The sequence below is a fragment of the Penaeus chinensis genome, chromosome 13 (assembly GCF_019202785.1).
Source record: "Penaeus chinensis breed Huanghai No. 1 chromosome 13, ASM1920278v2, whole genome shotgun sequence".
NCBI lineage: Eukaryota > Metazoa > Arthropoda > Malacostraca > Decapoda > Penaeidae > Penaeus > Penaeus chinensis.
The window spans coordinates 2,239,779-2,263,436 of NC_061831.1; the positions used below are offsets into that span (position 1 = coordinate 2,239,779).

The following is a 23,658-nucleotide window of genomic DNA, read 5'->3' on the forward strand; positions in this document are numbered from 1 at the left end:
AAAATAATAGTACAAATAACAAAAATGATAGTACAGATAACAAAAATAATACCACAAATAACAAAAATAATAGCACAAATAAAAAGATAATAGTACAAATTACAAAACTAATAGTACAAATAACAAAAATAATAGTACAAATAACAAAATAATAGTACAAATAAAAATAATATTATAAATAACAAAATAATATTATAAATAACAAATAATAGAATAAATAAACAAAATATAACTAGCTAAGTGAATAAACGGATAGGCCCGAGCCCCGCACCCCCTGGCGGCGGCCGGCGGAAGCTCGGCGTCGTCTGCCCAACAACAACAAACATGGCTCTGCGCGTGGGATCGGCGGCGCTGGCCAAGAGGCTGTTTCTCGGCTCCTCGTTGAGACTCTCCAGCGGGGCCTTGCCAGCTCTGTCGGTGAGGGCGAGGAGATACGATATAAGTAAGGCTCGGTGTTATTCACGTTGTCGTGGGCGGGGGAAGAAGTGTGGGCGTGGGCGGGCGGGCGGGCGGGCGGTCCGGCGTGTTTTGTTGTGATAGATTTTGTTTGTTATTTTTTTTGTATTGTTTTGTTGTTGTTTGTCTTCTTTCGTTGTTGAATTTCAGTAGCTGTTGGTGGGTAGGTCAGACGTATTCGGCGAAGTTACAAGAGTGTTTATTAGTTCTAGTTCTGTAAGTGTTGAATTATGTAATTCGTAAGGATGTTTCCGAAATTGGTTAATAAGAAAGGAAAGAATGTTAGGATATTTAATGTCGTTTGTCGTGACAGCAAGAGAAACGTAAATGACAGCCGTAAAGGTAAAATAAAGAGAATATCCTGCCTTTGAGTTCATTAAATATATAGGCTGTGGCTCCATTTACGGTATCATAATGCGATCTCTAACTTTTTTCTGAGAGTTCCCACCCATATTGTTATTGTTACTGTGAATTCTGAAATGACACTTGATAGTGATTTCTGGGTAAACCGTATTATTTTGATAACTTTCATCATATTTTGAACAACTTAAGAATTCATTCCTGGGGCAAACAAAGAGGTATTATAGTTATCTTTCCCAATAGCTGCTGAATGCCATGGGAATTGCAGAATAAAAAGTAAAAAAAAAAATTGAAAATCATTCAGTAATTTAGCTATAGTGATGTCCATACACAGTAACATCATAAATTTGTTATTCCAGGCAACTATGGATACTCGGGACCCCTTCACAGGAACTTCCACTCAACTACTCGGAGGCTGCAAGAGGCAGTCAAGGCAGAAGATGACAAAACCTACGAGTTCCAAGCCGAGACCCGCATGTTGCTGGATATTGTGGCAAAGTCCCTCTATTCTGAAAAAGAGGTCTTTGTTAGAGAACTGATTTCCAATGCCTCTGATGCTATTGAGAAGGTATGCCTTAGGGGCTGAACGTTTGGCAGATAATCGTAATGTGTTATTATTGTTGTTGTTGTTATTGTTATTATTATTATTATTATTATTATTATTATTATTATTATTATGATTATTGTTGTTATTGGCTATTTAATTATCAATTTCCTTCTTTTTTTTCATTGTTTATTTCATATATTAATAATGTAGATTTTTCTTTTCTTTTTTCTTTCTGTTTTCCTTTTTTTTTTCTTCCTTCCTTTTTTTCTCTCATATAACCCTTCTTACTCTCCATATCTATCCCCCCCCCCCCCCTCTTTGCCTTCAGAGAACTAATTCCCAGCCACTGCAAATAAAGATTCTAGACGTATCTCACACCTGTCTCTCCCTCAGGCCCGATACCTGGCTCTTCAGGGAACGGATTTGGACAGCTCGGAAGCCACCATGAAGATCCACATCACAACAGACAAGTACAGCAAAACGCTGACTCTCCAGGATTCGGGCATTGGAATGACGAAGGAGGAGCTCATGGATAATTTGGGAACCATTGCACGATCGGGGTCAAAGGTAACACTGAGAAACAAATTATTATATTTATAAGAGTTGTTTTTGTATTTTTTTGTATCTTTTTCTTTTTCTTTCTTTTCTTTCTTTTTTTCTTTGGGGGAAATTAGATATACTTTTCTTTCTTCCTCTCTCTCTTTATTTCTTTCTTTCAGGGAACTTTGGAAATGAGTTTTGAGGAGAAACTTAGGTAGGAGGATAAAAGGGATAAGGGTCCTGGTAGTTGTCTCGATTTTTTTTTATTTTTTTTTTTACGTCCTTCAAACTTGAGAGAATGCAGGCTATACTTGTTTAGATTTACCATCAGTGTACATAATTCCTAATGAGTTTTTGTTCCATTTTCCCACTGAGGCTGCTTAGAACTTGACCATTTTGGCTAGCATGTAGTTCTTAATTCTTGTGATTCGGCGAGCTCCCTTGCGTCATCACAGTCGTAAACTGGAGGTCCCCATTTCCTTTGCCTGCCTGTGTTCTTGGTAAGCCAGGGGGGACTAACTACCTGAAACAGGAATATTGGCCTTGAGGGTTATTGCCTAGAAAGACACCGAATTTTCATTTCTGAATTGTTTGTTTCCTTTTTTGGAATAGGTCTCCTGAGCATGAGTTCCCTCTGGATCCATTGTGATTCCTGAGATCCTTTTTATGAGAAACTCTTATTGAAAGGTTTAAGAGTTTCCCAATTATTGGAATAGACTTTGGTAATCATATCAAAAAGGCTATTACAAGGCAGAACAATGCTAAGGCAACAAGTTAGATTTGTATGTAAATGAGTTTGAACAGTTCTTAATTCTAACAGCTTTCAAGGCAGTGAAAATAACATATACGGATATATAGTTTCAAAGTGTTTGAGTGACTTGAATGTCAACAATAATCAATGCAAAAAATATTGGTTTCTTTACATTGCAATTTTGATTAGGTGAAAATTAATCTAATCAAAATTAGAAATCATGACCCCTCCTATTTTAAATAACTATATAATTTTGCTTTATAAGAATCTAAAACTTATTACTAGAACCCCCCTCTCTCCCAGTGACTGCCACTGTTTCACAATTATTTTTTTTTCATATGAAAAGAGATGTGTACATTATTGATCTTAATGAAATAAAAATATTTAAGGGTATGCATGTCCATAAGTGCTTGACAATTTATTAAATGTTTGTTAATATAACCTTTCATCTATAACACAAGCATCAAAATGGCCTCTTTAATATACTACAGTTATGAGATAGAGTGCATTGAGGCAAACGTATCAATCCATTGTTGGGCAATAGGTCTGAAAACCTTGGAATTTGGGCCTGAACAGTTCCTAGCACTTGGGAAGGTGGTAGATCTGAACTATGCATCACTTGAGATCTACCCTTTATTACATAGAGACCAAGAGAGTCAGTTCATTTCATACAGTGCCTATGTATCAGTGTCTACAAATGCATTAATACAGTTCCTTTCTGCTTAGATATTGATGTACTGTGCACAGTTCATGATGGTGTCTTTTGGACAGTAGATCAGTATAGAAGGAAATAGTTTTTAGTAAACAATTTTTTTTTTTCAAGTTCGGATAGCTATTCACTAGTTTTGAAAGATAGAGGCATTACAAAAAGGAGTAATATTGTAAGAGCAGCAGAGATTTTCAAGACTGGGAATATGACGCTACATGATAAATAGGGTTAGCAAGTCTTTTCTTTATCACAAGACTTCCTGATATCAAGCAGATATATTTTTTATGTGCATATTTGCTTCAAAATTGATATAAACTGTCAAAAAAAAAAATTCTAATTGGCCTAATCTGAGTATGCTGTATGGTGATGTTTCTGATTGAAATATAAAATGCACTGTTTGGTTTGTATGTACGAAATGCAAATTGAAGAATTTTACGGATAAGAATGTCACTATCACAATATTACCAGGAACTTATTTCCACAACTAATGGGTGTCTGTTGCACGATTTGTGACATGGGTTGTAGCTGTTTCCTCTCTTACAAGAGCCATATTGGTGAAGAAGGGCTCTGCAAACAACATGAATTTAAGCGTGTTCATTTTATTTTCTTGGGCCTTTTTACAGATGAAGTAATATATATAGTTTAATTCTTTTTTCCTTTCTTTTCAGGCCTTCATCCAGCAGCTTCAGGAGGGAGGTGGCGCAGACCCCCAAAGTATCATCGGTCAATTTGGTGTAGGGTTTTACTCTGCCTTCATGGTTGCCGACAAGGTTGAAGTGTACACGAAGTCTCGTCTTCCTGGCAGCACTGGCTACCGTTGGTCATCAGATGGGTAAATATTGTTTAGTTGTTTTTTAACTTTTCATTTTCATTTATTTATTTGTTTGTTTGTTTTTTATTTAATATTGTATCAATTTGCATTTCAGTATGGTTATTATATTGTTATCAGTATTAATATCAATAAAAATAGGATTAAAAGTTTTCCAAAAATGGGAAATGGGTGAAATAAAGTAGAACAAGTAATCATGTTCTTGGTTATTAAACATTTATGGAGCTGTTGATGTGTACACAAAATTAATAAATTAAAATCACAGGGGATAGGGCATTTGTTTTATCAGTGGCTGAAATAGAGGAGATTGTCAGACTTAAAATGGTATATATTTGGTAATTTGGTGATTTATTATGTTTCTTTTGTTATGGAGGAATGCTTTAGTTTTTATGAGCATTAATTGTAACTGTAATCTTTGAATAGATGTGGTAAATACACTATTGACGAGTGCAGCGACGTTGAGCCAGGAACGAAGATTGTGTGCCATCTGAAAGTGGAAGATAGAGAGTTTGCAGATGACCAGACAATCAAAGGTATGCATATATTTAGTTTTGATTAGTCTGAATATTATTCCTCTCCTTCATATCAGATACCATATTTGCTTCCCAGAAAGTTTAAAGCTCAAGTTCCAATTACCATTTTTCCTCACAGACATCATCAAGAAATACAGTAGCTTTGTGGGCTCCCCTATTGAAGTGAACGGTGAACCAGCCAACAACATTCAGCCCATTTGGCTCATGGACCCCAAAGAAGTGTCCCCTGCCCAGCACGAGGAATTTTACCGCTATGTGGGCTCGTCATATGACAAGCCGCGCTTTACTCTCCACTACTGTACTGACGCACCCATAAATCTTCGTTGTGTGCTCTATGTCCCAGAAGGAAAGCCAGGTATGTTGCATTAGTTGATTCCTATTCTGCAAAGGTGGAGGAAGAGAATGGCAGACGAGGTATTCGCTTATTATTTATGCAGCTCTTATTGTCATGAAATGGTAGTGGAAGGTGAATTTTGAACTTGTTGTTAGGGTAGGTACTAACCAGAAAATAAGTTATTCCTACCTTTCTATGTATGTTTTTATGATGTGTGAATTTCAGAATATATAGCATGAAGGAGTGTTAGTCAGTTTATACTTGTAATTAAAGTAATATTTCATGAACAGCACTATCAGAGTAGAAAAGGATATTAATTCTGTTCCACTCAAGCATTCAAGTTTATGAGACATGCGTTACATTCTTTTTATTTTGCTTTCTCTGTCACAAATTTACTCAATAACCTCATTCTTTGCAGGGCTGTTCGACCTTAATCGTGAAGGAGTTGGCGGCGTTGCACTGTACTGCCGTCGTGTTCTCATCATGAACAAGGCAGAAAACATTCTTCCAAAATGGCTCAGGTTCCTGAAAGGCAAGTAGATGTTCAGCTTATTACTGCAGTGTCTCCTCTCTCTAAGGTGTTGTTTCAGGCTGTTTTATTTGAGCCATCCCTGTTATATACTCATTATTAATCCTGTCAATCTCTGTCAGTCTCAACATAAATTGCAGCATCCTCAAATATGCCACTTTCATCTCTGTCTCCTCTCTCCTTTTGTCAGCACCAGTGGTTACCTACACCTCTCCAGGCTTTCCCCAACCGGCTTTCTAGTGTCACTACAAACACAATGTCATCACAAACATTATATTACATAGAGATTTCTGCCTAATCATCTGTTAGTGTATCGATCACCATTGCAAAAAACAAAGAAATTCAAGCCACTCCTTGATGCAAACCCACCTCTGCCTTGAACCTGTCCATTATTCCTACTGCATACAAATCTTGCTACTCTCATATACTTCTCTGACACTCCTGACTTTCTCATACAATGCCATAACTCTTCTCTCAGCACTCTATAACACAAAGTGCAGCTCCTGGCCTGCTGTATATTTCTCCATCATCACTCACAATCACATGTTTCGTGCCCTTTCCTGCAATGAAACCATGTTTCTGCTCACAGATCATGACCTTGCCTCTCAGTCTAGCTGTTTCTGTTCTCTCCCACAACTTTATGCTTTGGCTGATCAGCTTGATATCTCTAAGGTTGCTGCAGCTTTGCACATCACCCTTATTCTTTAAAACTGGCACCAGAACTCTTTTCCAATCTTCAGGTATTCTGTTGCTTTCCAAGATTTTGTTAGACAATCTGTTAAAAACAGCACTGCTAACACTTCCAAATCTCTTCATGCCTCCACAAGCATGTGTTTCAGACCAACCGCCTTTTCAATCTTTATTCTCATAGCTGCTTTACTTCCTTCTTATCCATTACATTTCATAATTCACCCTCTCCTCATAATCAAACTTTTTCTCTCTCATTTTCTTTATTCATCACTGTACTTTATTCTTATATTTTCCTGGCTTGTCATCATATTTCAATGAGCATATTTATCATCCTTCCCTCCTCTTGTCCACTCGATACAAGTTCTTTGCTATTTTAAGCATATTTTATCACCCTAACTGCCTGTACGTCCTTACCACCTGGGTCCTTTTGTCAATACAAGTCCTTTTCTCTTTTTAGTGTCTCTCATCTTATTGTTGGTTGAGTACATCATAAAGGATTAAATTCATTATTCTAATTCTAATCCCGAGAGCTTGAAGGGCCAATGACCAAAAAGACCAATTTTGAGATTGAAATTGAACTGGAAATTGAACTACCATTGAACTGGAATTTTTTTCTCTATACGGTTTATAAAGACAAATGTCATCAGTACATTAGGGATGCCACAAGAGCATTGCTTTGAAGTCCAGTTCACTGAAAATCGTACATCTCAACACGTGACTGATTGCCACAGATGGCTGCATTTTGAATACATGGCAAGGGAAATACATAGCAAGGGAAAGTTTCTGGCTGGCCACTTTTACTATTCTATATTTTCCTTAAATTAAATATCCCATCTTTCGTATACAGGTTGTAGATTTTACAGTTACAGAAAGAAAAAAAAAATTGATGTGAATGGATTACAGAATCATTATCAAAGGAAGGTTATTTGTTTTTATTTTTAATCTATAAAATGGTAGAAAATCTTCAGATTTGAATTAGGAGGAGTGATTTAACAACAGCAGCAGTAAATGTCTCAATTTATCAAATAATCAGCAAGAAAACTGTAATATTATATATTTGTTTTTGTAATGAAAAACATTAGTTATTTTCACTATGTCTTCAAAATGAAAAACATTAATTATTTTGATTAATGCAACACAGATTGATTAGTTGAAGAAAAAAAAATATTTTGTGAATTCTTATTTGCTGAATTTCAATTAACAGAGCAAACTTTCAAATTAATTTTTCTTAACATTGACTTTTAGGACATTGGGTCTTTTTGTTCTTGGACCTGGAATTGCCTAGAAGTTTACACTATTTCTGAAGATTGATAATTTCTAGATGTTTATGATTGATATATATATATATATATATATATATATATATATATATATATATATATATATATATATATATATATATATATATTAGTTACATTACCTTTCACAGCTACTCATACTGGTTTGAATATAGTCTAATAAGTAAGCTAGTTTTGTATCACAGTTGTTACCAGTTTTCTGTTAGTTGCATTTGATAGATGTTAGTTTTTATCAGTTGTGCAGCAGAATTGCAGTTGAAATAGTATAACAAAGCATCATCATATATTCTGCAAGTATTGGCAGTAATGTTATGGTGAAAAATGTGCCATTTTACTTGTGGATAGAAGTCTTAAACCTCAATATGCAGTCACACTCAGTAAAATTTGGTTTTATGATATAATTCCACTATAATTAAAGCTGGTTGTGGTAAAGTTACCAAGATCTGTTACTATAAAGCACAAGTATCTTTACCTTGAGAGTAAACACTGATTTCCACAATTAGCTAATCAGATGTTGAAAAGGTATGAATGTCAATGAGTAAGTTTGTAGTGTAAGAGATGTAAAGAACATTTCCTTCTCACAATTTGGATGAAGATGTCCCATTCCTTGAATTGGTGGGAAAATGTCTTTTTCTTATTAATACAATTGATATTGATACTGCTATTATTGTTATTGATGTTTTGATTATCAAATTGTTATTTAAATCTTGGTAACATTTAAGACAATGAAATAGTACAAAAGACCCTTTCCAAAAGTCAAGGAAAAAGGTAAACAGGTGAGATAGGTAGGACTAATAACTGACTTCTTGGTGATTAAGCACTTGTAGAGCCATCTATGTGTAAATAGAATAATAAACTTATATTACAGTGGGCATGGCATGCCGATTGGGTTAACATTGTACAGAAATGCTAATTAATGAGGAAAGCATTCAGATGTGATTTTTTATCTAAATTTTTAATTCACTGAATTATAGTACTGTATGGAGTATATCATTGCCCAAGGAGAGTTTTATGTCTAGAAAACAGGAAGCATTTTTAATAATATAAACATAAATTTGAAAGAAAATTATTTTGACTTTATATTTAATTCATAGCAAAACTGAATTACATTAATAGTATTGATAAATGTATTACCCCTTGGATCCAGATGCCTCACTGTCATGACATTTGCGTCATGACATTTTCTCATGATAGCATGTTCACATCACCTACCACTCAAGCCAAATTTTTTCATGATGGGATGTTCAGGTCATCCAGATCATAGAGGTTAGATGATTTTCAGCAGTATATTAGCGTTTCAAAAGAAACAGCATATGTAATGAAGCTTTATCCACAGGTGTTGTGGATAGCGAGGACATTCCACTCAACTTGAGCAGGGAATTGCTCCAGGACTCTGCTCTCATCCGGAGGCTTCGCACCGTCATTCAGAACAGGGTCATCCGGTTCCTCTTTGACAAATCTCGGAAGGACCCGGAGAGCTACGCCAAATTCTTCACCGACTATGGAATTTTCATCAAAGAAGGTAAAGGGAGATTTAATTTTGGGAGTTTTACTTGCTTTTGTTTCTGGTTTCTTTGGTCAACTTCTTTTTCTTCTTTTTTATTTCTTACGGACATGCTTAATGGGGGAATCATTTTGATTTAGTTCTTATTTAGTCTGGAAAAGAGATCTTTGATGCATGCAAGCTAGTTCTGTAATCAACATTTAGATTAAAGATCTGTTTTAAAGAATGTATGATGTGATATTTGTGGTAACTCCTTGTTTGGATGACAGGTATCCTCTCTGCACAAGAGCAAGTGGAGAAGGAAGAAATCGCAAAGCTTCTCCGGTACGAGAGCTCAGGCAAGCCAGCGGACGAAGCAGTTACACTTCCCGAGTATATCAGTCGCATGGCCGAAAACCAAAAGGATATTTACTATCTAGCAGCTCCGTCAAGGGAATTGGCCGAGTCCTCTCCCTATTTTGAAGCTCTTAAGGTTGGTTAGTTGATGATGCTAGTGACGAATTGGTGTAGTTGTTAAGCTATTGGATGCAGATAACATTACCAAGGAGTCTATTACTAGCCCTATCTCACTTTCCCTTGATTTCTGAAAAGATTCTTTTATATTGTTTAATATCTTTAACGCTAGTAGTATGTAATGACATTATAAAAATTATAATCTCAATGACAATAATAATAACAGTATCAAAATTGGTAGCATAAAAAAAATCAAGGAATGGAGAAGGTGTGGTCTCTAGGGCCTACTGTTTGACTCCTTGGTGGCTGAACGCTTGTGGATCCAAGTGTGTGCAACAAAATTTGCAAAAAAAACTGCAGTGGACAGTACATAACCCTGTGGCCATAGGGTTATGGTGCTTAAGGGGACCATCACCATCTAATTGGGGTACCCATAACCTGTTGGATCTGGATGCTTCACTGCTATCACTTGGCATAAATACGGGCATTAGGCTAGCGTGAGTGGCCATTTTGAGGGGTGTGCAGCAACTTTGTTGGCCAGCACACATGAACACTCATATGCCTTCCCTTTGCAATGTTATATTCTCTCTTTCTCCATAAGCATCTTTAGCTTTTATGCCATTTCCCGGTGTCTATATTTGTCATTTAATATGCTTTAGCAAGATCGCAATAGACTCCATATTATATCTCTAGGTAGTTCATGACTCAGTGCAGTGATAGTAACAGTAAGTAACATTTTGTTAGTTATCTCTCTTATTTTTTTCTTCTTTTTCTGTTTTCCTTTTTTTTCCCATAATATCCAATTTTCTGTAATACAACCTGCGCCGCTGATCATGGTGGCCAGTGAATAGGATCTTGAGCATGGAAATAGCTTCCTCCCTGGAGCTAGTGTTCTTCCAGTCATGGCTCACGACACGTTCCACACTTGTTTATCGATGGAAATGATGCCAAAGCCCCCTTCTAAATCCCAAATGTATCTAATCGCCCTCCAAGAGCTCTGTGCACTTGCGGCGAGTCTTTTCCATCCCTCTAGCATTCAGCCAAAATGGTTACAACAGCAAGTGTGCATCACCCCTGGCCCAAAGCCAAATTTTCCCATGACCGTGTGTTCATGTCACCCGCCCCGCAAGCCAAATTTTTTCATGACAAGATGGTCACGTCATCTGGATCATAGGGGTTAATATGGAACCTCGATTTTTTTTATCTTTTTTTTTGGCTGGCATCATTATAAATATATTATATCTCAACCTTGGTTTCATTTGGCTAGTAGATAACTATAACAAAAAATAAATTCATAATTTTTCTTGTTTGGCACATCATAGTGTTAGGCATAATGGCATCCTAATGGATGACCAAAGTCGAGCATTTATTTTCTTCAAGTGGTACCTATCATACAAATATTTACAATTTTATAAGCAAAAAAAAAGAAAAGAAAAAGAAAGAAACAAGAACTAGCAGTTTGAATATTTACATCAATTGTTAGTGTTGCGGTCAGGCATAGTAGCACTCTACCAACTTGAATCACTGAGTGATTATTTCATTAGGTTCATCTGCCCACCAAGTGACGTGCATTTGTGAGCTGTATGCACAGGTCATTGTCATTTTTTTTTTTTTTTTTTTTTTTTTCCCTAACCAAACTCCACTACAATATATTGCCAAATCACTTTTTTTGTGCGATGGCAAATAATTTTGAATAAAATTCAATCATTCATTCTAAGTAATTTGATGAATAATTTATTTACGGCTGGGAGAGCACTGGCTCCAGGGTAGACACTATTTTGCTCAGGAGCCTATGCCCACTCTGACCCAGGGTGGAGGGTGTATTACACAAAGTTGAACATTGCAAAAGTATAAGAAATGACTAACAAAATGTATCTTATTGTTAATGTTATTTCACAGAGTTATAGACTACCTAGAGGGGGGGGTTCTTAACCTGGGGTCCATGGATAGGTTTCAGAGGGTCCATGAGGATCAGATAAAAGTTAACATTGTTATTATTATTATTATTTTTTTTTTTTTTTTTTTTTTTTTTTTTTTTAATAGATTGTATACTTTAAAGTCTAATGATACTTTGTGTATTTCATATATATATATGAGACAATCAAATTCAATAAGCAAAGTACATTACATACTTTGCATATAAAGTTGGGAAGGGGTCCATTACTCTAAAGCGGTAAGAACCACTGACCTAGAGAGATAAGGAGTCTGTGCAAAGAAAACATTCTCTTACCATCTTGATACGGTATGTCAAAATACAAATAATAGACCTTGAAAGTGGCAAAAAAAAAACAAGCAAAACACACATATGCAGAAAAAGGGATAATAACATTGCAAAAGGGAGACGAGGAGTCTTGACACCACACACGTTTGTGTACACCCAGCTTACAAGCCACACACACAGGAGAGTCGGCAGCCAAGAAAGCCTAATGCCTGAATTATAGGACACGCAGGCAGCGAAGCACCTGGATCCAATGGGTTAAGCTGCAGAAGCTAGTAATGCGATTTTGTTCAGTTTACATTCAGCAATCACAATCTTGTGAAGGCAAACCAAGTCACTTCTGTGCCAGATGATGTTTGTAGAGAGACCTATAAAATATTTGGTGAAGCTGGTTAAGGCAGTAGAATTTGCAATCTCTTGTTCACCAGAAAAATTGAGGTGTTTATACCCTCAATGCTGCCATTTGTTGAGGTTAAGGTGGTGCCATATAGTACATTTTTTCTGAATATGAAGACCAAGTGGCTTCATTATAAAGGCTCTAGCAAGGACAGAAAGGCCATGGAAATCATAATCTTTGTATGTGGATAACTACAAAGATTGATTGTTTCTTGCATGGTCTTTAGATTGCAGAGACAAATGTCCATCCATATGACTTGCAGTAAAGAATGGGTTAAATTGCAAAATGTGTCATTGCCTGCAAATCAAATATAGTTGTAGGTATTGTTATTCCCAAATATTTATGCAGTATTTTATGTTATGATAGAATACATTGATATGTAAGATGCTGAATCTAGTTTATTTGTTGCTGAGAGAAGTCTAGAAAATTATGAGCTACATGATATTTCCATGTCAATTTAGTATCTAAAATTACTTCTAGAAACGAATGATAGCTAAATGAAGAAATATCTTTAATTTAAATATCATTTGTTGTCATGGGCATTAAATTTCATTTGAATAAAGATGTTTAATATTGACTGACCCTTCTCTATGTAAAACAGTCAGTTAATTCAATGAAATACTGTTGGAGAGACGAATCATGATTTTGTACATAGAATATTGCATCTTTAGTTAACAAAGTAGTTCTTCCCACAGGGCAGTAATAAAGAAAAGGATTTATAAAATATCAATAATGAAAGAGGAGCCAAGGGAGGTCTTTGTGGTACACCAAATTGCAGATCTTTGTGAAAATTTTTGCTGTTAAACTGAAAGAAATTAACTACTTTTTCTTATTCAAAGCCTGTGTTTGTTTGTTTTTAGTCATCTTCTAAATATTGAGGCATTTATGATTTTTGCTAACATTCTACATAATAGTGTGGGCACAGAAACTGATAATTTTCTATCTTCCCTGAATATTTGCCTTTAAAGTTCAAATCTTTTGGACAATTTAACCCACTTGATCTGGGTGCTTTTCTGCCTGCACTTGGCCCAAAATCTGGGCATTATGCTTACTTGAGTTGCAACTCTCCTAGCTGTATGTCTTGTGGATTTGACAAGCCACAATGCACTTGTGTGCAGTGTCAAGTTTCTTTACCTCCCCTTTGCAGTATTATAATCTCATTTTATCCATAAGTGTGTTTTTCATTTGTGCCATTTTTGAAGGCCGTTATTTATCATTTGATATGCTCTATGAAGATGGTAATTAACTGTTTTCCTAATTTTGTTATTATCTAATTATTTAATTTTCTCTAATTCACCCTGTGCCCCCAGTCACAATGGGCAGGAATAGGCTCCTGAGCAAAATAGTGTCTTCCCTGGAGCCAGTGCTCTTTCAGCCATGGGTCACAGATGGTACATTCCACCCTTGTTTACCACTGGAGATAATGCAAGATCCCTTTCCTAAATGCCCACTGAGTCTAATCTTCTTACGAGAGCTTTCTGCACTCATGGGGCATCACTGCGGCCTTCAACCAAATTTTTCAGGATGACATTCCCATGACCCAGCCCTCAGCCAAATACTTTGATGACAGCATATACCTTTCATTTCACAGTCATCTGGATCCATTGGGTTAAGATTATAAGTAGTTGATTTTTGGATATTGACAAATTGCATGTGGGAGATCACAGTGAATCTGAATGTTTTGTAATAACTGGCATAGGGAAATGGTAATGACTTGGGCGGCAACTTCCAGTGACTACAAACAGTGTTACTTCCTCAGGAGTATATGGATCTAGTTAAAGGACAGAACATTCTTATAGTGGATGTTACCATTAACTGTTGAGGATAGAAAGTCTCTCAGTCTAGCCAGGGACACAGAAGCCTTGTTAATCATATTTAGGATAGCTTATGGATCCTGAGTTACAGAGGAGTTGATTTAAGATTTTTTATTTGTTTATTACAAAATAAAGGGCAATTTGCCAAAAATTAAGCCTCAAGTACTAGACTTTTGAGTAAATCAAGGATTAAATGGGCAAAAGCCAAATTGAAAAAAAAATATTGGCCAAGAATATAAGTGAATTCCTGTGCAACTCCATATTGTTTGTTTTTTTCTTTGTTTCTTTTTCTTTTTCTATCAGATTACTTCTATGAGAAGCCAGTACCAGCAAATCTGTATGGGACTGCATATATGGGACATAGAATTGAATCCAGTTCTCACTAACATACTCATCTCCTCTTTTGAACATAGAAATTGACATGCTGCTGCTGCTTTTTCTTTTTATTAGTGGTCAAGCACAAGCCAATTCCTAATAGCAAACTTCTAAACCTTTCCTTCCCCTCAGAAACGCAACGTGGAGGTCCTCTTCTGCTACGAATCCTACGACGAGGTGGTCTTGATGCAGCTGCAGCAGTTTAGCTCCCGGAAAATCGTGTCCGTCGAGAAGGAGTTGCGGCAGGACAAGGAGGACGTGAACTTCGACGATGGTGGGTCGAGTTATTGGGTTCGTCTGGTGGATTAGTCTTTCATTTCCTTTCTTTATTTTTGTGAATTGCATTGCATTTATCTTCACTTTTTCATGGAAGGTGTTGTTGTTCAGATAGCTCTTGAATTTGTATCAAGATTTAGGTTATGATTATTTAGGATAGATGTTCAGATTGTGAGAATATTGGATATTAATGTTTTTCCATTTATATGTTTATTAGAAGTATTTATTTCATGGTTATTTTTTTTCTAGTTTTTATTTATTTATCATTTATATATATATAGTTGTTGTTTTTATAAATTTTATTATTACATTTTTATATATGTATTTTCCCCTTTAATCCCTTTTCTCCATTTTAAGAAAAAAAAAATTCTTATTTTGTTGTTTGTTTAACCTAATTTTTTTTAGCTATCCTTGTTGGTAGACTTTGCAAGTCTTTAAAAAAATAATAGTACTAATTTGCCTTTAGAGAGAGAGAGAGTGTGAGTGTGAGTGTGAGTGTGAGTGTGAGTGTAAGTGTAAGTGTAAGTGTAAGTGTAAGTGTAAGTGTGTGTCTTTGTCTGTCAAGTGGACATTCTTCTCCAGTAGAATTTGAACCCCTTTGCTGTCCTGTTTCAGCTGAAAGTGGCCTGCGCCGCACGGAGGCCAATGAACTGATGAACTGGTTGAAGACTGTGCTAGCTGGCCGTTGCTGGACAGTTAAGGCCACGCCCCGCTTAGAGACTCATCCTTGCGTGGTGACGGTAGAGGAGATGGGGGCCGCCAGGCACTTCGTAAAGACGCAGTTCTCTCAAGTCTCGGAGGAAGCTAGATACTCGCTCCTGCAGCCTCAGTTGGAGATTAACCCTAAGTAAATATGTGATCTTTTATTCGCCTTTTGTGTTTTAAATTTATATGTGGATATGTTGTAAGTCGGCAGTCAAGACTATTTGTCGTTGTAGATTGGTGTGTGACGTGTAATTGGAGATACGTAATAGATATATAGTTTTGAATCATTAGTAAAGATACTGGTGCTTTTATTTGAGTTACATTGAATACTCAGTTTTGTTTGTGGTACAAGACACTAAATTGTTTGTGATAAAGTACCCTCACTTTTCCATGCTCAACTTGAGAGAGAAAATACATGCTGACACTAAATTATTTATACTTTCATATGATGCTTTTATTTATCCATTACATATCCAAATGCTTAAATGGTAACTTCTACCTCTTCATTTACAGCCACCCAGTAATAGTCAAGTTGAACAGTCTGCGCGAGACCAATCCCCGACTGGCTGAATTGACAGCAAAGCAGGTTAGTCTCTTATAATGAGTGACTATGAGTTGAGATAAAACTCTTAAACTAATCATAGAGATCAGTGAAATATAGGATATCAAAGTACTAGGAATTTTGTAGGCAATTAAAAAAAAAAAATGTATGCTTCAGAGTAAAAATGTAGATAAAGCTAGTATCATTGGCCTTTGTTCTTACATTAGTCAAAAGAAATTGGTAGAAACATTTTCCACTATTTTATTTAAATTTATAAAACTTCTGAGAGAATGTTTTTGTGGATAGCATATGGAAGATTTAGTATAAAGTTAAAGAGGTTTTTAATAATCTTATTTATTTCCAGCTCTTCAACAATGGTATGGTGTTAGCAGGACTTGTGGACGATCCTCGTACGGTTCTTTCTTCTATGAACGAGTTGCTGGAATTGGCACTTGAAAAGCACTAAAGTGTTGATTTTTTTTTTTTTTCTTTTCTTTGTTTGGTTGGTTTCTGTGTTCTGCCCACTTGTGCTGTCTTTATGGTCTAGTTAAGTTGTATATGAAGTACAGAATTTTTGTTATTGATTAGAATTTTTGTTGCATTAACACCAAAATAAGTTAAAGGCAAGATCAGATGTATAACTTTTGTAAATAAGTTCCAGCAGTCGTTTGTCATTAGTTAGTTTTTTTTTATCTTTATTGGTTACTTATATAATACTTTATATATAACCCTTTTGTATAATGAAAAGCAGTATGTATATATGAACATATAGTAATAAATGTATTTCATATAATTGTTGTTTCAACCCCTCTACAAAGATTTTATATATAAGCAGGTAATTGACAGACATAAATGACCGAAACTATTTTATTGCATTTGAAATGACAACAATATGTACATATCTGCAAGGATGGCATGCCAGCCGGTGGATGACATGATACAAAGCAAATGACTTTGTGACCTAAGTACGTCGGCTGAGATCATCTGGTCACAGGTGTGGCCAGGGGGTCAGTGTGCCGCACCCACCTTCCTGTTTCTTCGTCCTTGGCTTGGTGGTGTTCTTGCTACAGCTCTCCCCCTAAACCTATGCCCTAGAATACAGTCATTTACTGCATCTCTAGAGCACGTTTCTGCTTCACGAAATGCTCATTTTCTGTGCCCCTTGAGCTTCCATCTGCTGTATCGGCAATCCTCATATCTTACACTATGCCAGTTACCAGCCAACAAGACACGGCGGGATCGAGGAATGTGCTCACAGAGTTTACCAGAGCCGCCTCCTCAACTAAATGTTGTACCACAATTATTGTGGTACAAACACCTCAGCGACCTTTGTTTCTTGTTTGTCACTTGGGCTGCTAAACTTAGGAAAATTAACACAATAGTAATGATGATAATAGAAAGAAAATAATCAAATGGTATCATTCCCAGTGTGGCAGACTTGGGTTTTCATTACCTTCAATACCACAGGTATCACAGGTGATGGTAGAGATAGTCAGAACAATCAGTAGCTTGCATAAAAACAGCCTCTTGTCTGTAAAATATTTACAAGGAATAATATTAAAATGCACCAAGTACAGCCAGAAGGGTGAAAGAGTTCTATATAGATATATATAAATACATTAAAAAGGAATACTGTTCTCAAGTCCTGACAATAAGCACAGCCTTTCTGCTTCAAGATTTCAAAGGTGGCTGGGGTGCAGTCGATGAAACGATGCGAGGTGATGCAAGACACTGTCGTGGTGGCGGTGCGGCACTGTCTGGGGGTCACGAGAAGAATCTGATTCGAGTACACCTGCAGTTCAGACAAATCTAATGTGCTCTCCAGTTTTACCTTTGATCACAGGGAATCACAGGGAGTGAGAAATCTGACCATAGGCAACCCCAGGTGACAAAATTTCCATCTGAACTCCAGATATTAACCTCCTCCGGGCAATCAAAGCATGACTGGTGGAAATGAGATGACAGGTACAGAGTGGAAGTAGAGGAAAATTAAATTTCACAAACATAAACCCAGACTCTTCTGGAATCTCACTATTCTGAATGATGACTATTATTACTATGTTGCAGACACATGCTTATACAAAATAACACACCTTTGATGTATATTTATAAAAACTATGATAAAATAAGTACAGTAAGAAAATACAAAGAAGATTTAAAGAAACCTGTATATGATATTAAAATTAAATATGCAATAGCAAAAGCCATGCTGCACCTTAGGTAGAAAGTGTCATTTTAATTCCATTTAAATGAGCTTTTTAAACCGTCATTCTAATTCATTTTGTCTTCATGAGCTTTATCTTGGAGAGAACAAGGGTTACGAAAGTCCAAATCAATACTACCATGCTAAAATAGTTTTGTAAAAATTTTAAAATAATGAATTTTTCTATCTTTTATTCTATGTCAGTAAATGAAAATAATTTGTAAAAAAGTGTCAAGAAAGAAGAAGTATTTTCAAATGCTTTGATGCCCATCTTCAGTAAAAGATGTGATAGTATCACCGATTATGAGCCTTGGGTAGTTGGTTTTTAAGGCTCACTTCCACTACGAAATTTGGAAAACAAATGTTGGTGACACAAACTACCAAAGTCTCATAATTTATGATTGTGTCACTTATGTACAAACTTCTAATTTGCATTATAAAACCTGATGTACCTAAAATCAGTGAAAACACACTGCCACTTAAAATAGGGCTTAATTTGTACACTTTGAACTTTAACAAACATTCAGAAAATATGTATTCTGGAAAAGATACTTGCTACACAACCAATGTTTTCACTGACTTCATAGGCACGTTTATGGGCAACTACTGATCTGGCCAGAAATCATTCCCTTACATGAAGTCATATTTTCCTCTTAACACAGACGATACTTTCTGGAGATCCTACAAATGATATGGAAGAATGGTCTTGCCTATAACATTTCCTAAAACTTTTTTTTTTTTTCTTCTTTTCCTCTTTTGTTGTTCGTAAATGTCATGATTTCAAATAAGAAAATGATGCCAATGGACAAGTCAGTATCTCCCCTTCATTCCTTTATATGATGGACTATTACCTACAAGTTTGTACACTGGCGAACGTGTAGCACGCACTCAAGGAAGGACCTGTGTTCACGTTGCCGTACTGCCACCCAGACAACTGTGAGAAGCACGCCCATGAACGACCAGCATCAAATACTCTGACAAGAATATAATGTTATATATATAGAGAATTCCATTTTCAGAGTATACATTCTTTTTCCTGTCCTTGTGGTCAATATGGTATACATCTGCAGGGTGTGATTCTCGTTGCAGGACTGCAGCAGAGGGCCCGTGCTTCTCTTTCCCCTCTGTTGGTTTTGTTGTGCGACTCCAAGAGGAAAAAGTATATGGAAGGAAATGCACCTGAAGAATGTCATATCCCTGAATAGGCTCCAGAATATAATGACAACTACTGAAGAGACGTTGCAGCTGATCAAAGAATAATGAGCGTATGAAATGTTTACAGAAGGAAATAAATATATAATTATTTATGGGGATAATGTATAAGTTGGAGGGTTGTATCACTGCAAAAATACCTGAGAATCACTGGGTGAAGATAATGCTGTACATAATAACCAAGTTGCACAACAAAGCCCAACAGAGAGAAGCTCTATGACAGGAATATGTTGCAATAATGCAGACTCAGCACAATGTCTTTCTTGTCCTATGCTGCACAAGTCACATATAAAAATAGTTTAGTTTTGTGTTTCTTTCCAGTGTTAAATTGAAGCTTTTTCATGCCTAAATCTCCATATCTTGTAAATACTTTGGGATGATACTCAATTGTAAAAAATCTTCAGGGTAAAAATCCTTTTTTAACTATGACAAAATAAACAATGGTACTAATACTGCATAGACTAATGGTTTTGGGCAAATTGGTATGGGAGAAGCATCAACAAGTGCAGTGTGTGCTGGAGTTTAGTAAAGATAATACTGGTGTCTAATCACTGTCCAAGCACAACCCACAAGAGCCGCAGCTACCACATCCATTGCCGTTGGTGCTCGGGAGATAGATGTGTGCAAGTGGAAAACAAGGCATGCTTAGCTTCGGTATCTTACCATTGCACTTCAATTGTTAGCAGTGAAATCAGGATTTGGGAGGTCTACGTGATATTCCAAAATATCGTTATTTCAATGTAAATATTCAAAGTCAACCCATCGACGCGCACGTAACTGATTTCCTCTGGACGAATGAATTTACTCACTACTGACAGTGGCGGATCTCTCCCAAAGGCCTGAACTGCATGGTGGGACATGTGGCGGCAGTAAGGGGAGGTTGTGGTAGTGGAGGAAGGGAGGAGACATACTGAGAGGAAATGGAAGTGATGGTTGTGGAAAGTCTACTTGATAGAAAAAAGGGTGTTCTTTGTGATCCTAATTTACAATAGTAGGAAAAGTCTACAAAATCACCTACATTGAGTACATAGCTATTCATCTTGCTGGGGCATAGTGAACCAACACTCTCAGTTGACAACAGAGGACAGTGTCTTTGTTAAACAATACAACTTGTTTATGTCACAAATCATTAGTTTTGTACACATACTTGGCACAAATAGGACCTTGCAGTTCAAGCCTATATACTTTTTTTAACATATGCACACTTCTTTCAACATTTGCACTGATACTTTGTCTGATAAAAATCAACATAGATGCTCACAGAGGACTTACTAACCATGAATATCAAATCTGAACAAAACACTGCATCTAGTTGGATTTCAATGAACTCCAAGGCCCATGTCATGGAGAGGAATATGATTGACCCAGATTTGTCAAGCCTCTGGCGGCTACTCTTTTGAACCCACTTTCCATCCATCTTTTCCGAGGAAGATGAAGGTCCTTTACAAGTAGGATTGCCATCATTAACAAGAACACCAACCTAGGCATCTTGGCTCCTGATCCAAGCCCACTCAATTCTTGACACAAATTCAATGAAACTGGAAGAAGGCTGAATACTTTTGCTCCTCAGCTGTTTTGCCCAGGTTGGGTTAGCATGGAGGCTGGATTAGGACTCATAGGATGCCGCATACTGAGGGTGTAGACTTTAGCTCTGCCCTGCTGTAGGGATCATGGAATGTAGCACTTCCACCGCTGTCAACACTGGGCCGCACTTGTGGTCTTGGGTTTAATACTTGGCAGTAACACTAAGTGATATGGCAAGTCCTTTCATTACACTACATTACACTTGTTTTCTCTCGATTCTTGGACCATTCAATAATAGTAATCATAATAATTATCATAAAAAATGGTTATCTAGTAATAATAATAATAATGATAATAATGAACAATAATAATGAATGATAATAATTATAATAATAATAATAATATCTTATCAATAATAATGAAATAAGAATAAGAATAATTAAGACTGTACACTATATAACACTTCTACAGGAATGCTTCATATATACAGCAGTGACACGCGTCACCAGGCCCGACCCCAGAGCCACCTTAGTCAGTTATCAATGATGCAAAATCACCAAAGTCAAATTCAAAGTCTGCGGCTGATGCATTACTGCTAGAGGTGGGCGGGTTGGGGGTTGAGGGTTGTGATGTCCGTACACTGTTATTACCATCACTGTTTGACCTTTGACTGGCCACTGAAGTTTGAGGTGCATTAGGTCCACTGTTCACTGCTGCAGGGCCACTTTTGACTCTGTTCATATTAGCCTGCGGTCCGTTCCCTGGAGCCTGAATCGCCTGTCCCTGGCTCATGGGGCTCTGGCCTGGTCTGGAGCCGGGGGGACCACTGGGGTTTTGGTTCATTCCTCCAGGGGATCCACGGTTCATGGCACCAGCTGTGCTTCCAGGCGGTTGCACTCCCATGGCTGCTGCACCCATGGCAGCCGCAGCTGCTTGGGACGTCGGCCCTTGTTGCTGACCCATGCCTGGATTGCTAAGGGGTCGCGTGGGCCCACCCATCCCAGGGTTGCTGAGTGGTCTCGAGGGTCCACCCTGACCCATGGTAGCCGGACTACGAGGGTGCATCTGGCCCATTGTGGCAGGAGATCGTGGATGGGCCATGCCACCCATGTTGGCTGGACTGGGGGCCTGGCCTGGACCACTCATCTGGCCCATGTTCACAGGACTAGCTCCTCCCATCTGCCCTCGGTTGGCAGGACTCATCGGGTGGCCGGTTCCACTCATCTGAGCCATGGCGGCTGGACTTCGAGAGCCAGCCATGCCCGACATAGCTGCTGGGTTCCTGCCCTGGGCCGCTGGGTTGCCCATCATCTGGTTGGGGCCGGCGGGCATCTGACCCATGGTGGTCATCTGCCCCTGCTGGCCTGGGTACTGAGAGGTGACTTGGGCGCCACCCATCCCTCCGGCCTGACTCATCTGCATCCCCATCCGACCCTGAAACAGAGAGAGAGAAAATGAGCAATGTTGCCGGAAGCCCTGAATTGATTGAGGAATCAGAACAGTTGACGTTAAAGAGTTGCATAATGTACTAGCCTTCCCACCCTTTGATGTCACCTTCCCTTACGTCAACAATACCAGACCTTGGACCACGGGGAAACTTTTACGGCTTAGCCAGTTTTGCATGAAACTAGCCTGAAGGATTCTTAGACTAAAGAGATTAGCACTGTGTATATGTGAATGTTAACCTGAGTGTAACTATGAATACGTGTGTGTGTGTGTGTGTGTGTGTGTGTGTGTGTGTGTGTGTGTGTGTGTGTGTGTGTGTGTGTGTGTGTGTGTGTGTGTGTGTGTGTGTGTACACCAGAGCATAGGTGTGCATGTGTATGTATGTATGCGTGTGCCAGGGCATAGGAGTGCATGCAATTGTGTGTGTGCACATGCATTTCTGTGTGTATCTGAAAGAATGTGTGTGAGAATGCACACATACATGTGCATGTCTGTACACACATCCCTTTCACTATGTATCTTATCAACAAATGCTGCTTCTTACTGCAAGGGACCACCACCTCAAGCCTTTGGTTCAACTGTTTTAAATCCTTTTGTCTTATAAATAATTGAAGAACTACAGTGTTGCAGGAAACATCACCTGATATTTCCAGCAATCTGCAATGCTTTCCATTTGCAGGGATATTCATGACACTATTAGCATTCCATTTACATCAAGCTCTAGCTGAGCAATAATTCATGTTCTTCCTATCTCACTTTAAGGTTATTATCAACTGCAGTGTTACCTTTTTGACACTTGAAAGAGATGGCTGCCGTACCTTAGCTGATTCTGCCTGTAACATCAAGATAAGTTCTTTATTTCTCACGTCCGGCTATTGCAATGGATGATCCAAAGCTAAGCCTTGCCATCATGGTGACAAACATCATGAAGGTATCGTATCACAGAAGGGGAGGACTTCTGCACTGGCCCATCTCTCCGAGAGGGAGAGCTGAATTCAGTGGGGATACGTTGCAATTTTTCCGCGAAGGGTATGTGCACTACAAGACACAAAGCCAAAAAAAGCCTTGTGATGCCATGTTCTTTCAATTCTGACACTGAATACTTGCATAAGAATAAGCATGGTAGCGTTCATACCTACATATTCAGTATTTTATACAATACTCTCTCTAGCAGAAAAGTAAAGAACTTATCATGGCAGATCCCTAAGGTCCTGTTAATAACACTATTCTACTAAAACTACACAGTACTGGTAACTGACCTATTATTAGTTGTCTACAATATCAAAGAATTAATTTTCACTGGATAAACAAGCATTTCAAAACATTATGACAAGTCTTAAAGATATAAAATTCAAAGTGCTCAGTGAAGCACAATAATAATTTCAATTAAAGATTAAAACAAAAAACACAAGCA

At 37.5% G+C, this 23,658-nt stretch overlaps 2 protein-coding genes across 2 annotated transcripts in view; one reads left to right on the top strand and one right to left on the bottom strand.

Moving 5' to 3' along the window:
* Positions 1–285: 285 nt before the first annotated feature.
* LOC125031506 (heat shock protein 75 kDa, mitochondrial-like) lies at positions 286–16,652 on the top strand. The gene is made up of 13 exons (XM_047622367.1): positions 286–442; positions 1,176–1,384; positions 1,757–1,930; positions 4,032–4,195; positions 4,616–4,725; positions 4,844–5,080; positions 5,478–5,591; positions 8,913–9,098; positions 9,350–9,552; positions 14,470–14,611; positions 15,229–15,460; positions 15,832–15,904; positions 16,224–16,652. Exons 1-13 carry the CDS (start codon positions 325–327, stop codon positions 16,323–16,325), a joined length of 2,064 nt encoding a protein of 687 aa, XP_047478323.1. The 5' UTR covers positions 286–324; the 3' UTR covers positions 16,326–16,652.
* A 60-nt stretch (positions 16,653–16,712) lies between these two features.
* LOC125031415 (neurogenic protein mastermind-like) overlaps positions 16,713–23,658 on the bottom strand; it is a 26,137-nt gene continuing 19,191 nt past the window's right edge. Inside the window, exons 7-8 of the mRNA XM_047622131.1 lie at positions 23,030–23,077; positions 16,713–22,232 (exon numbers count right to left, since the gene is read on the bottom strand). Of these exons, the coding sequence (XP_047478087.1) occupies positions 21,327–22,232; positions 23,030–23,077 (954 nt within the window). The 3' untranslated portion in view covers positions 16,713–21,326. The remainder of the gene's footprint in view (positions 22,233–23,029; positions 23,078–23,658) is intronic.

Coding starts and splice junctions, on each gene's coding strand:
- LOC125031506 (XM_047622367.1), top strand. CDS start 325: ATGGCTCTGCGCGTGGGATCGGCGGCGCTGGCCAAGAGGCTGTTTCTC. Junction 5,081..5,477: donor TGTCCCAGAAGGAAAGCCAG/GTATGTTGCATT, acceptor CATTCTTTGCAG/GGCTGTTCGACCTTAATCGT. Junction 15,905..16,223: donor CTGAATTGACAGCAAAGCAG/GTTAGTCTCTTA, acceptor ATTTATTTCCAG/CTCTTCAACAATGGTATGGT.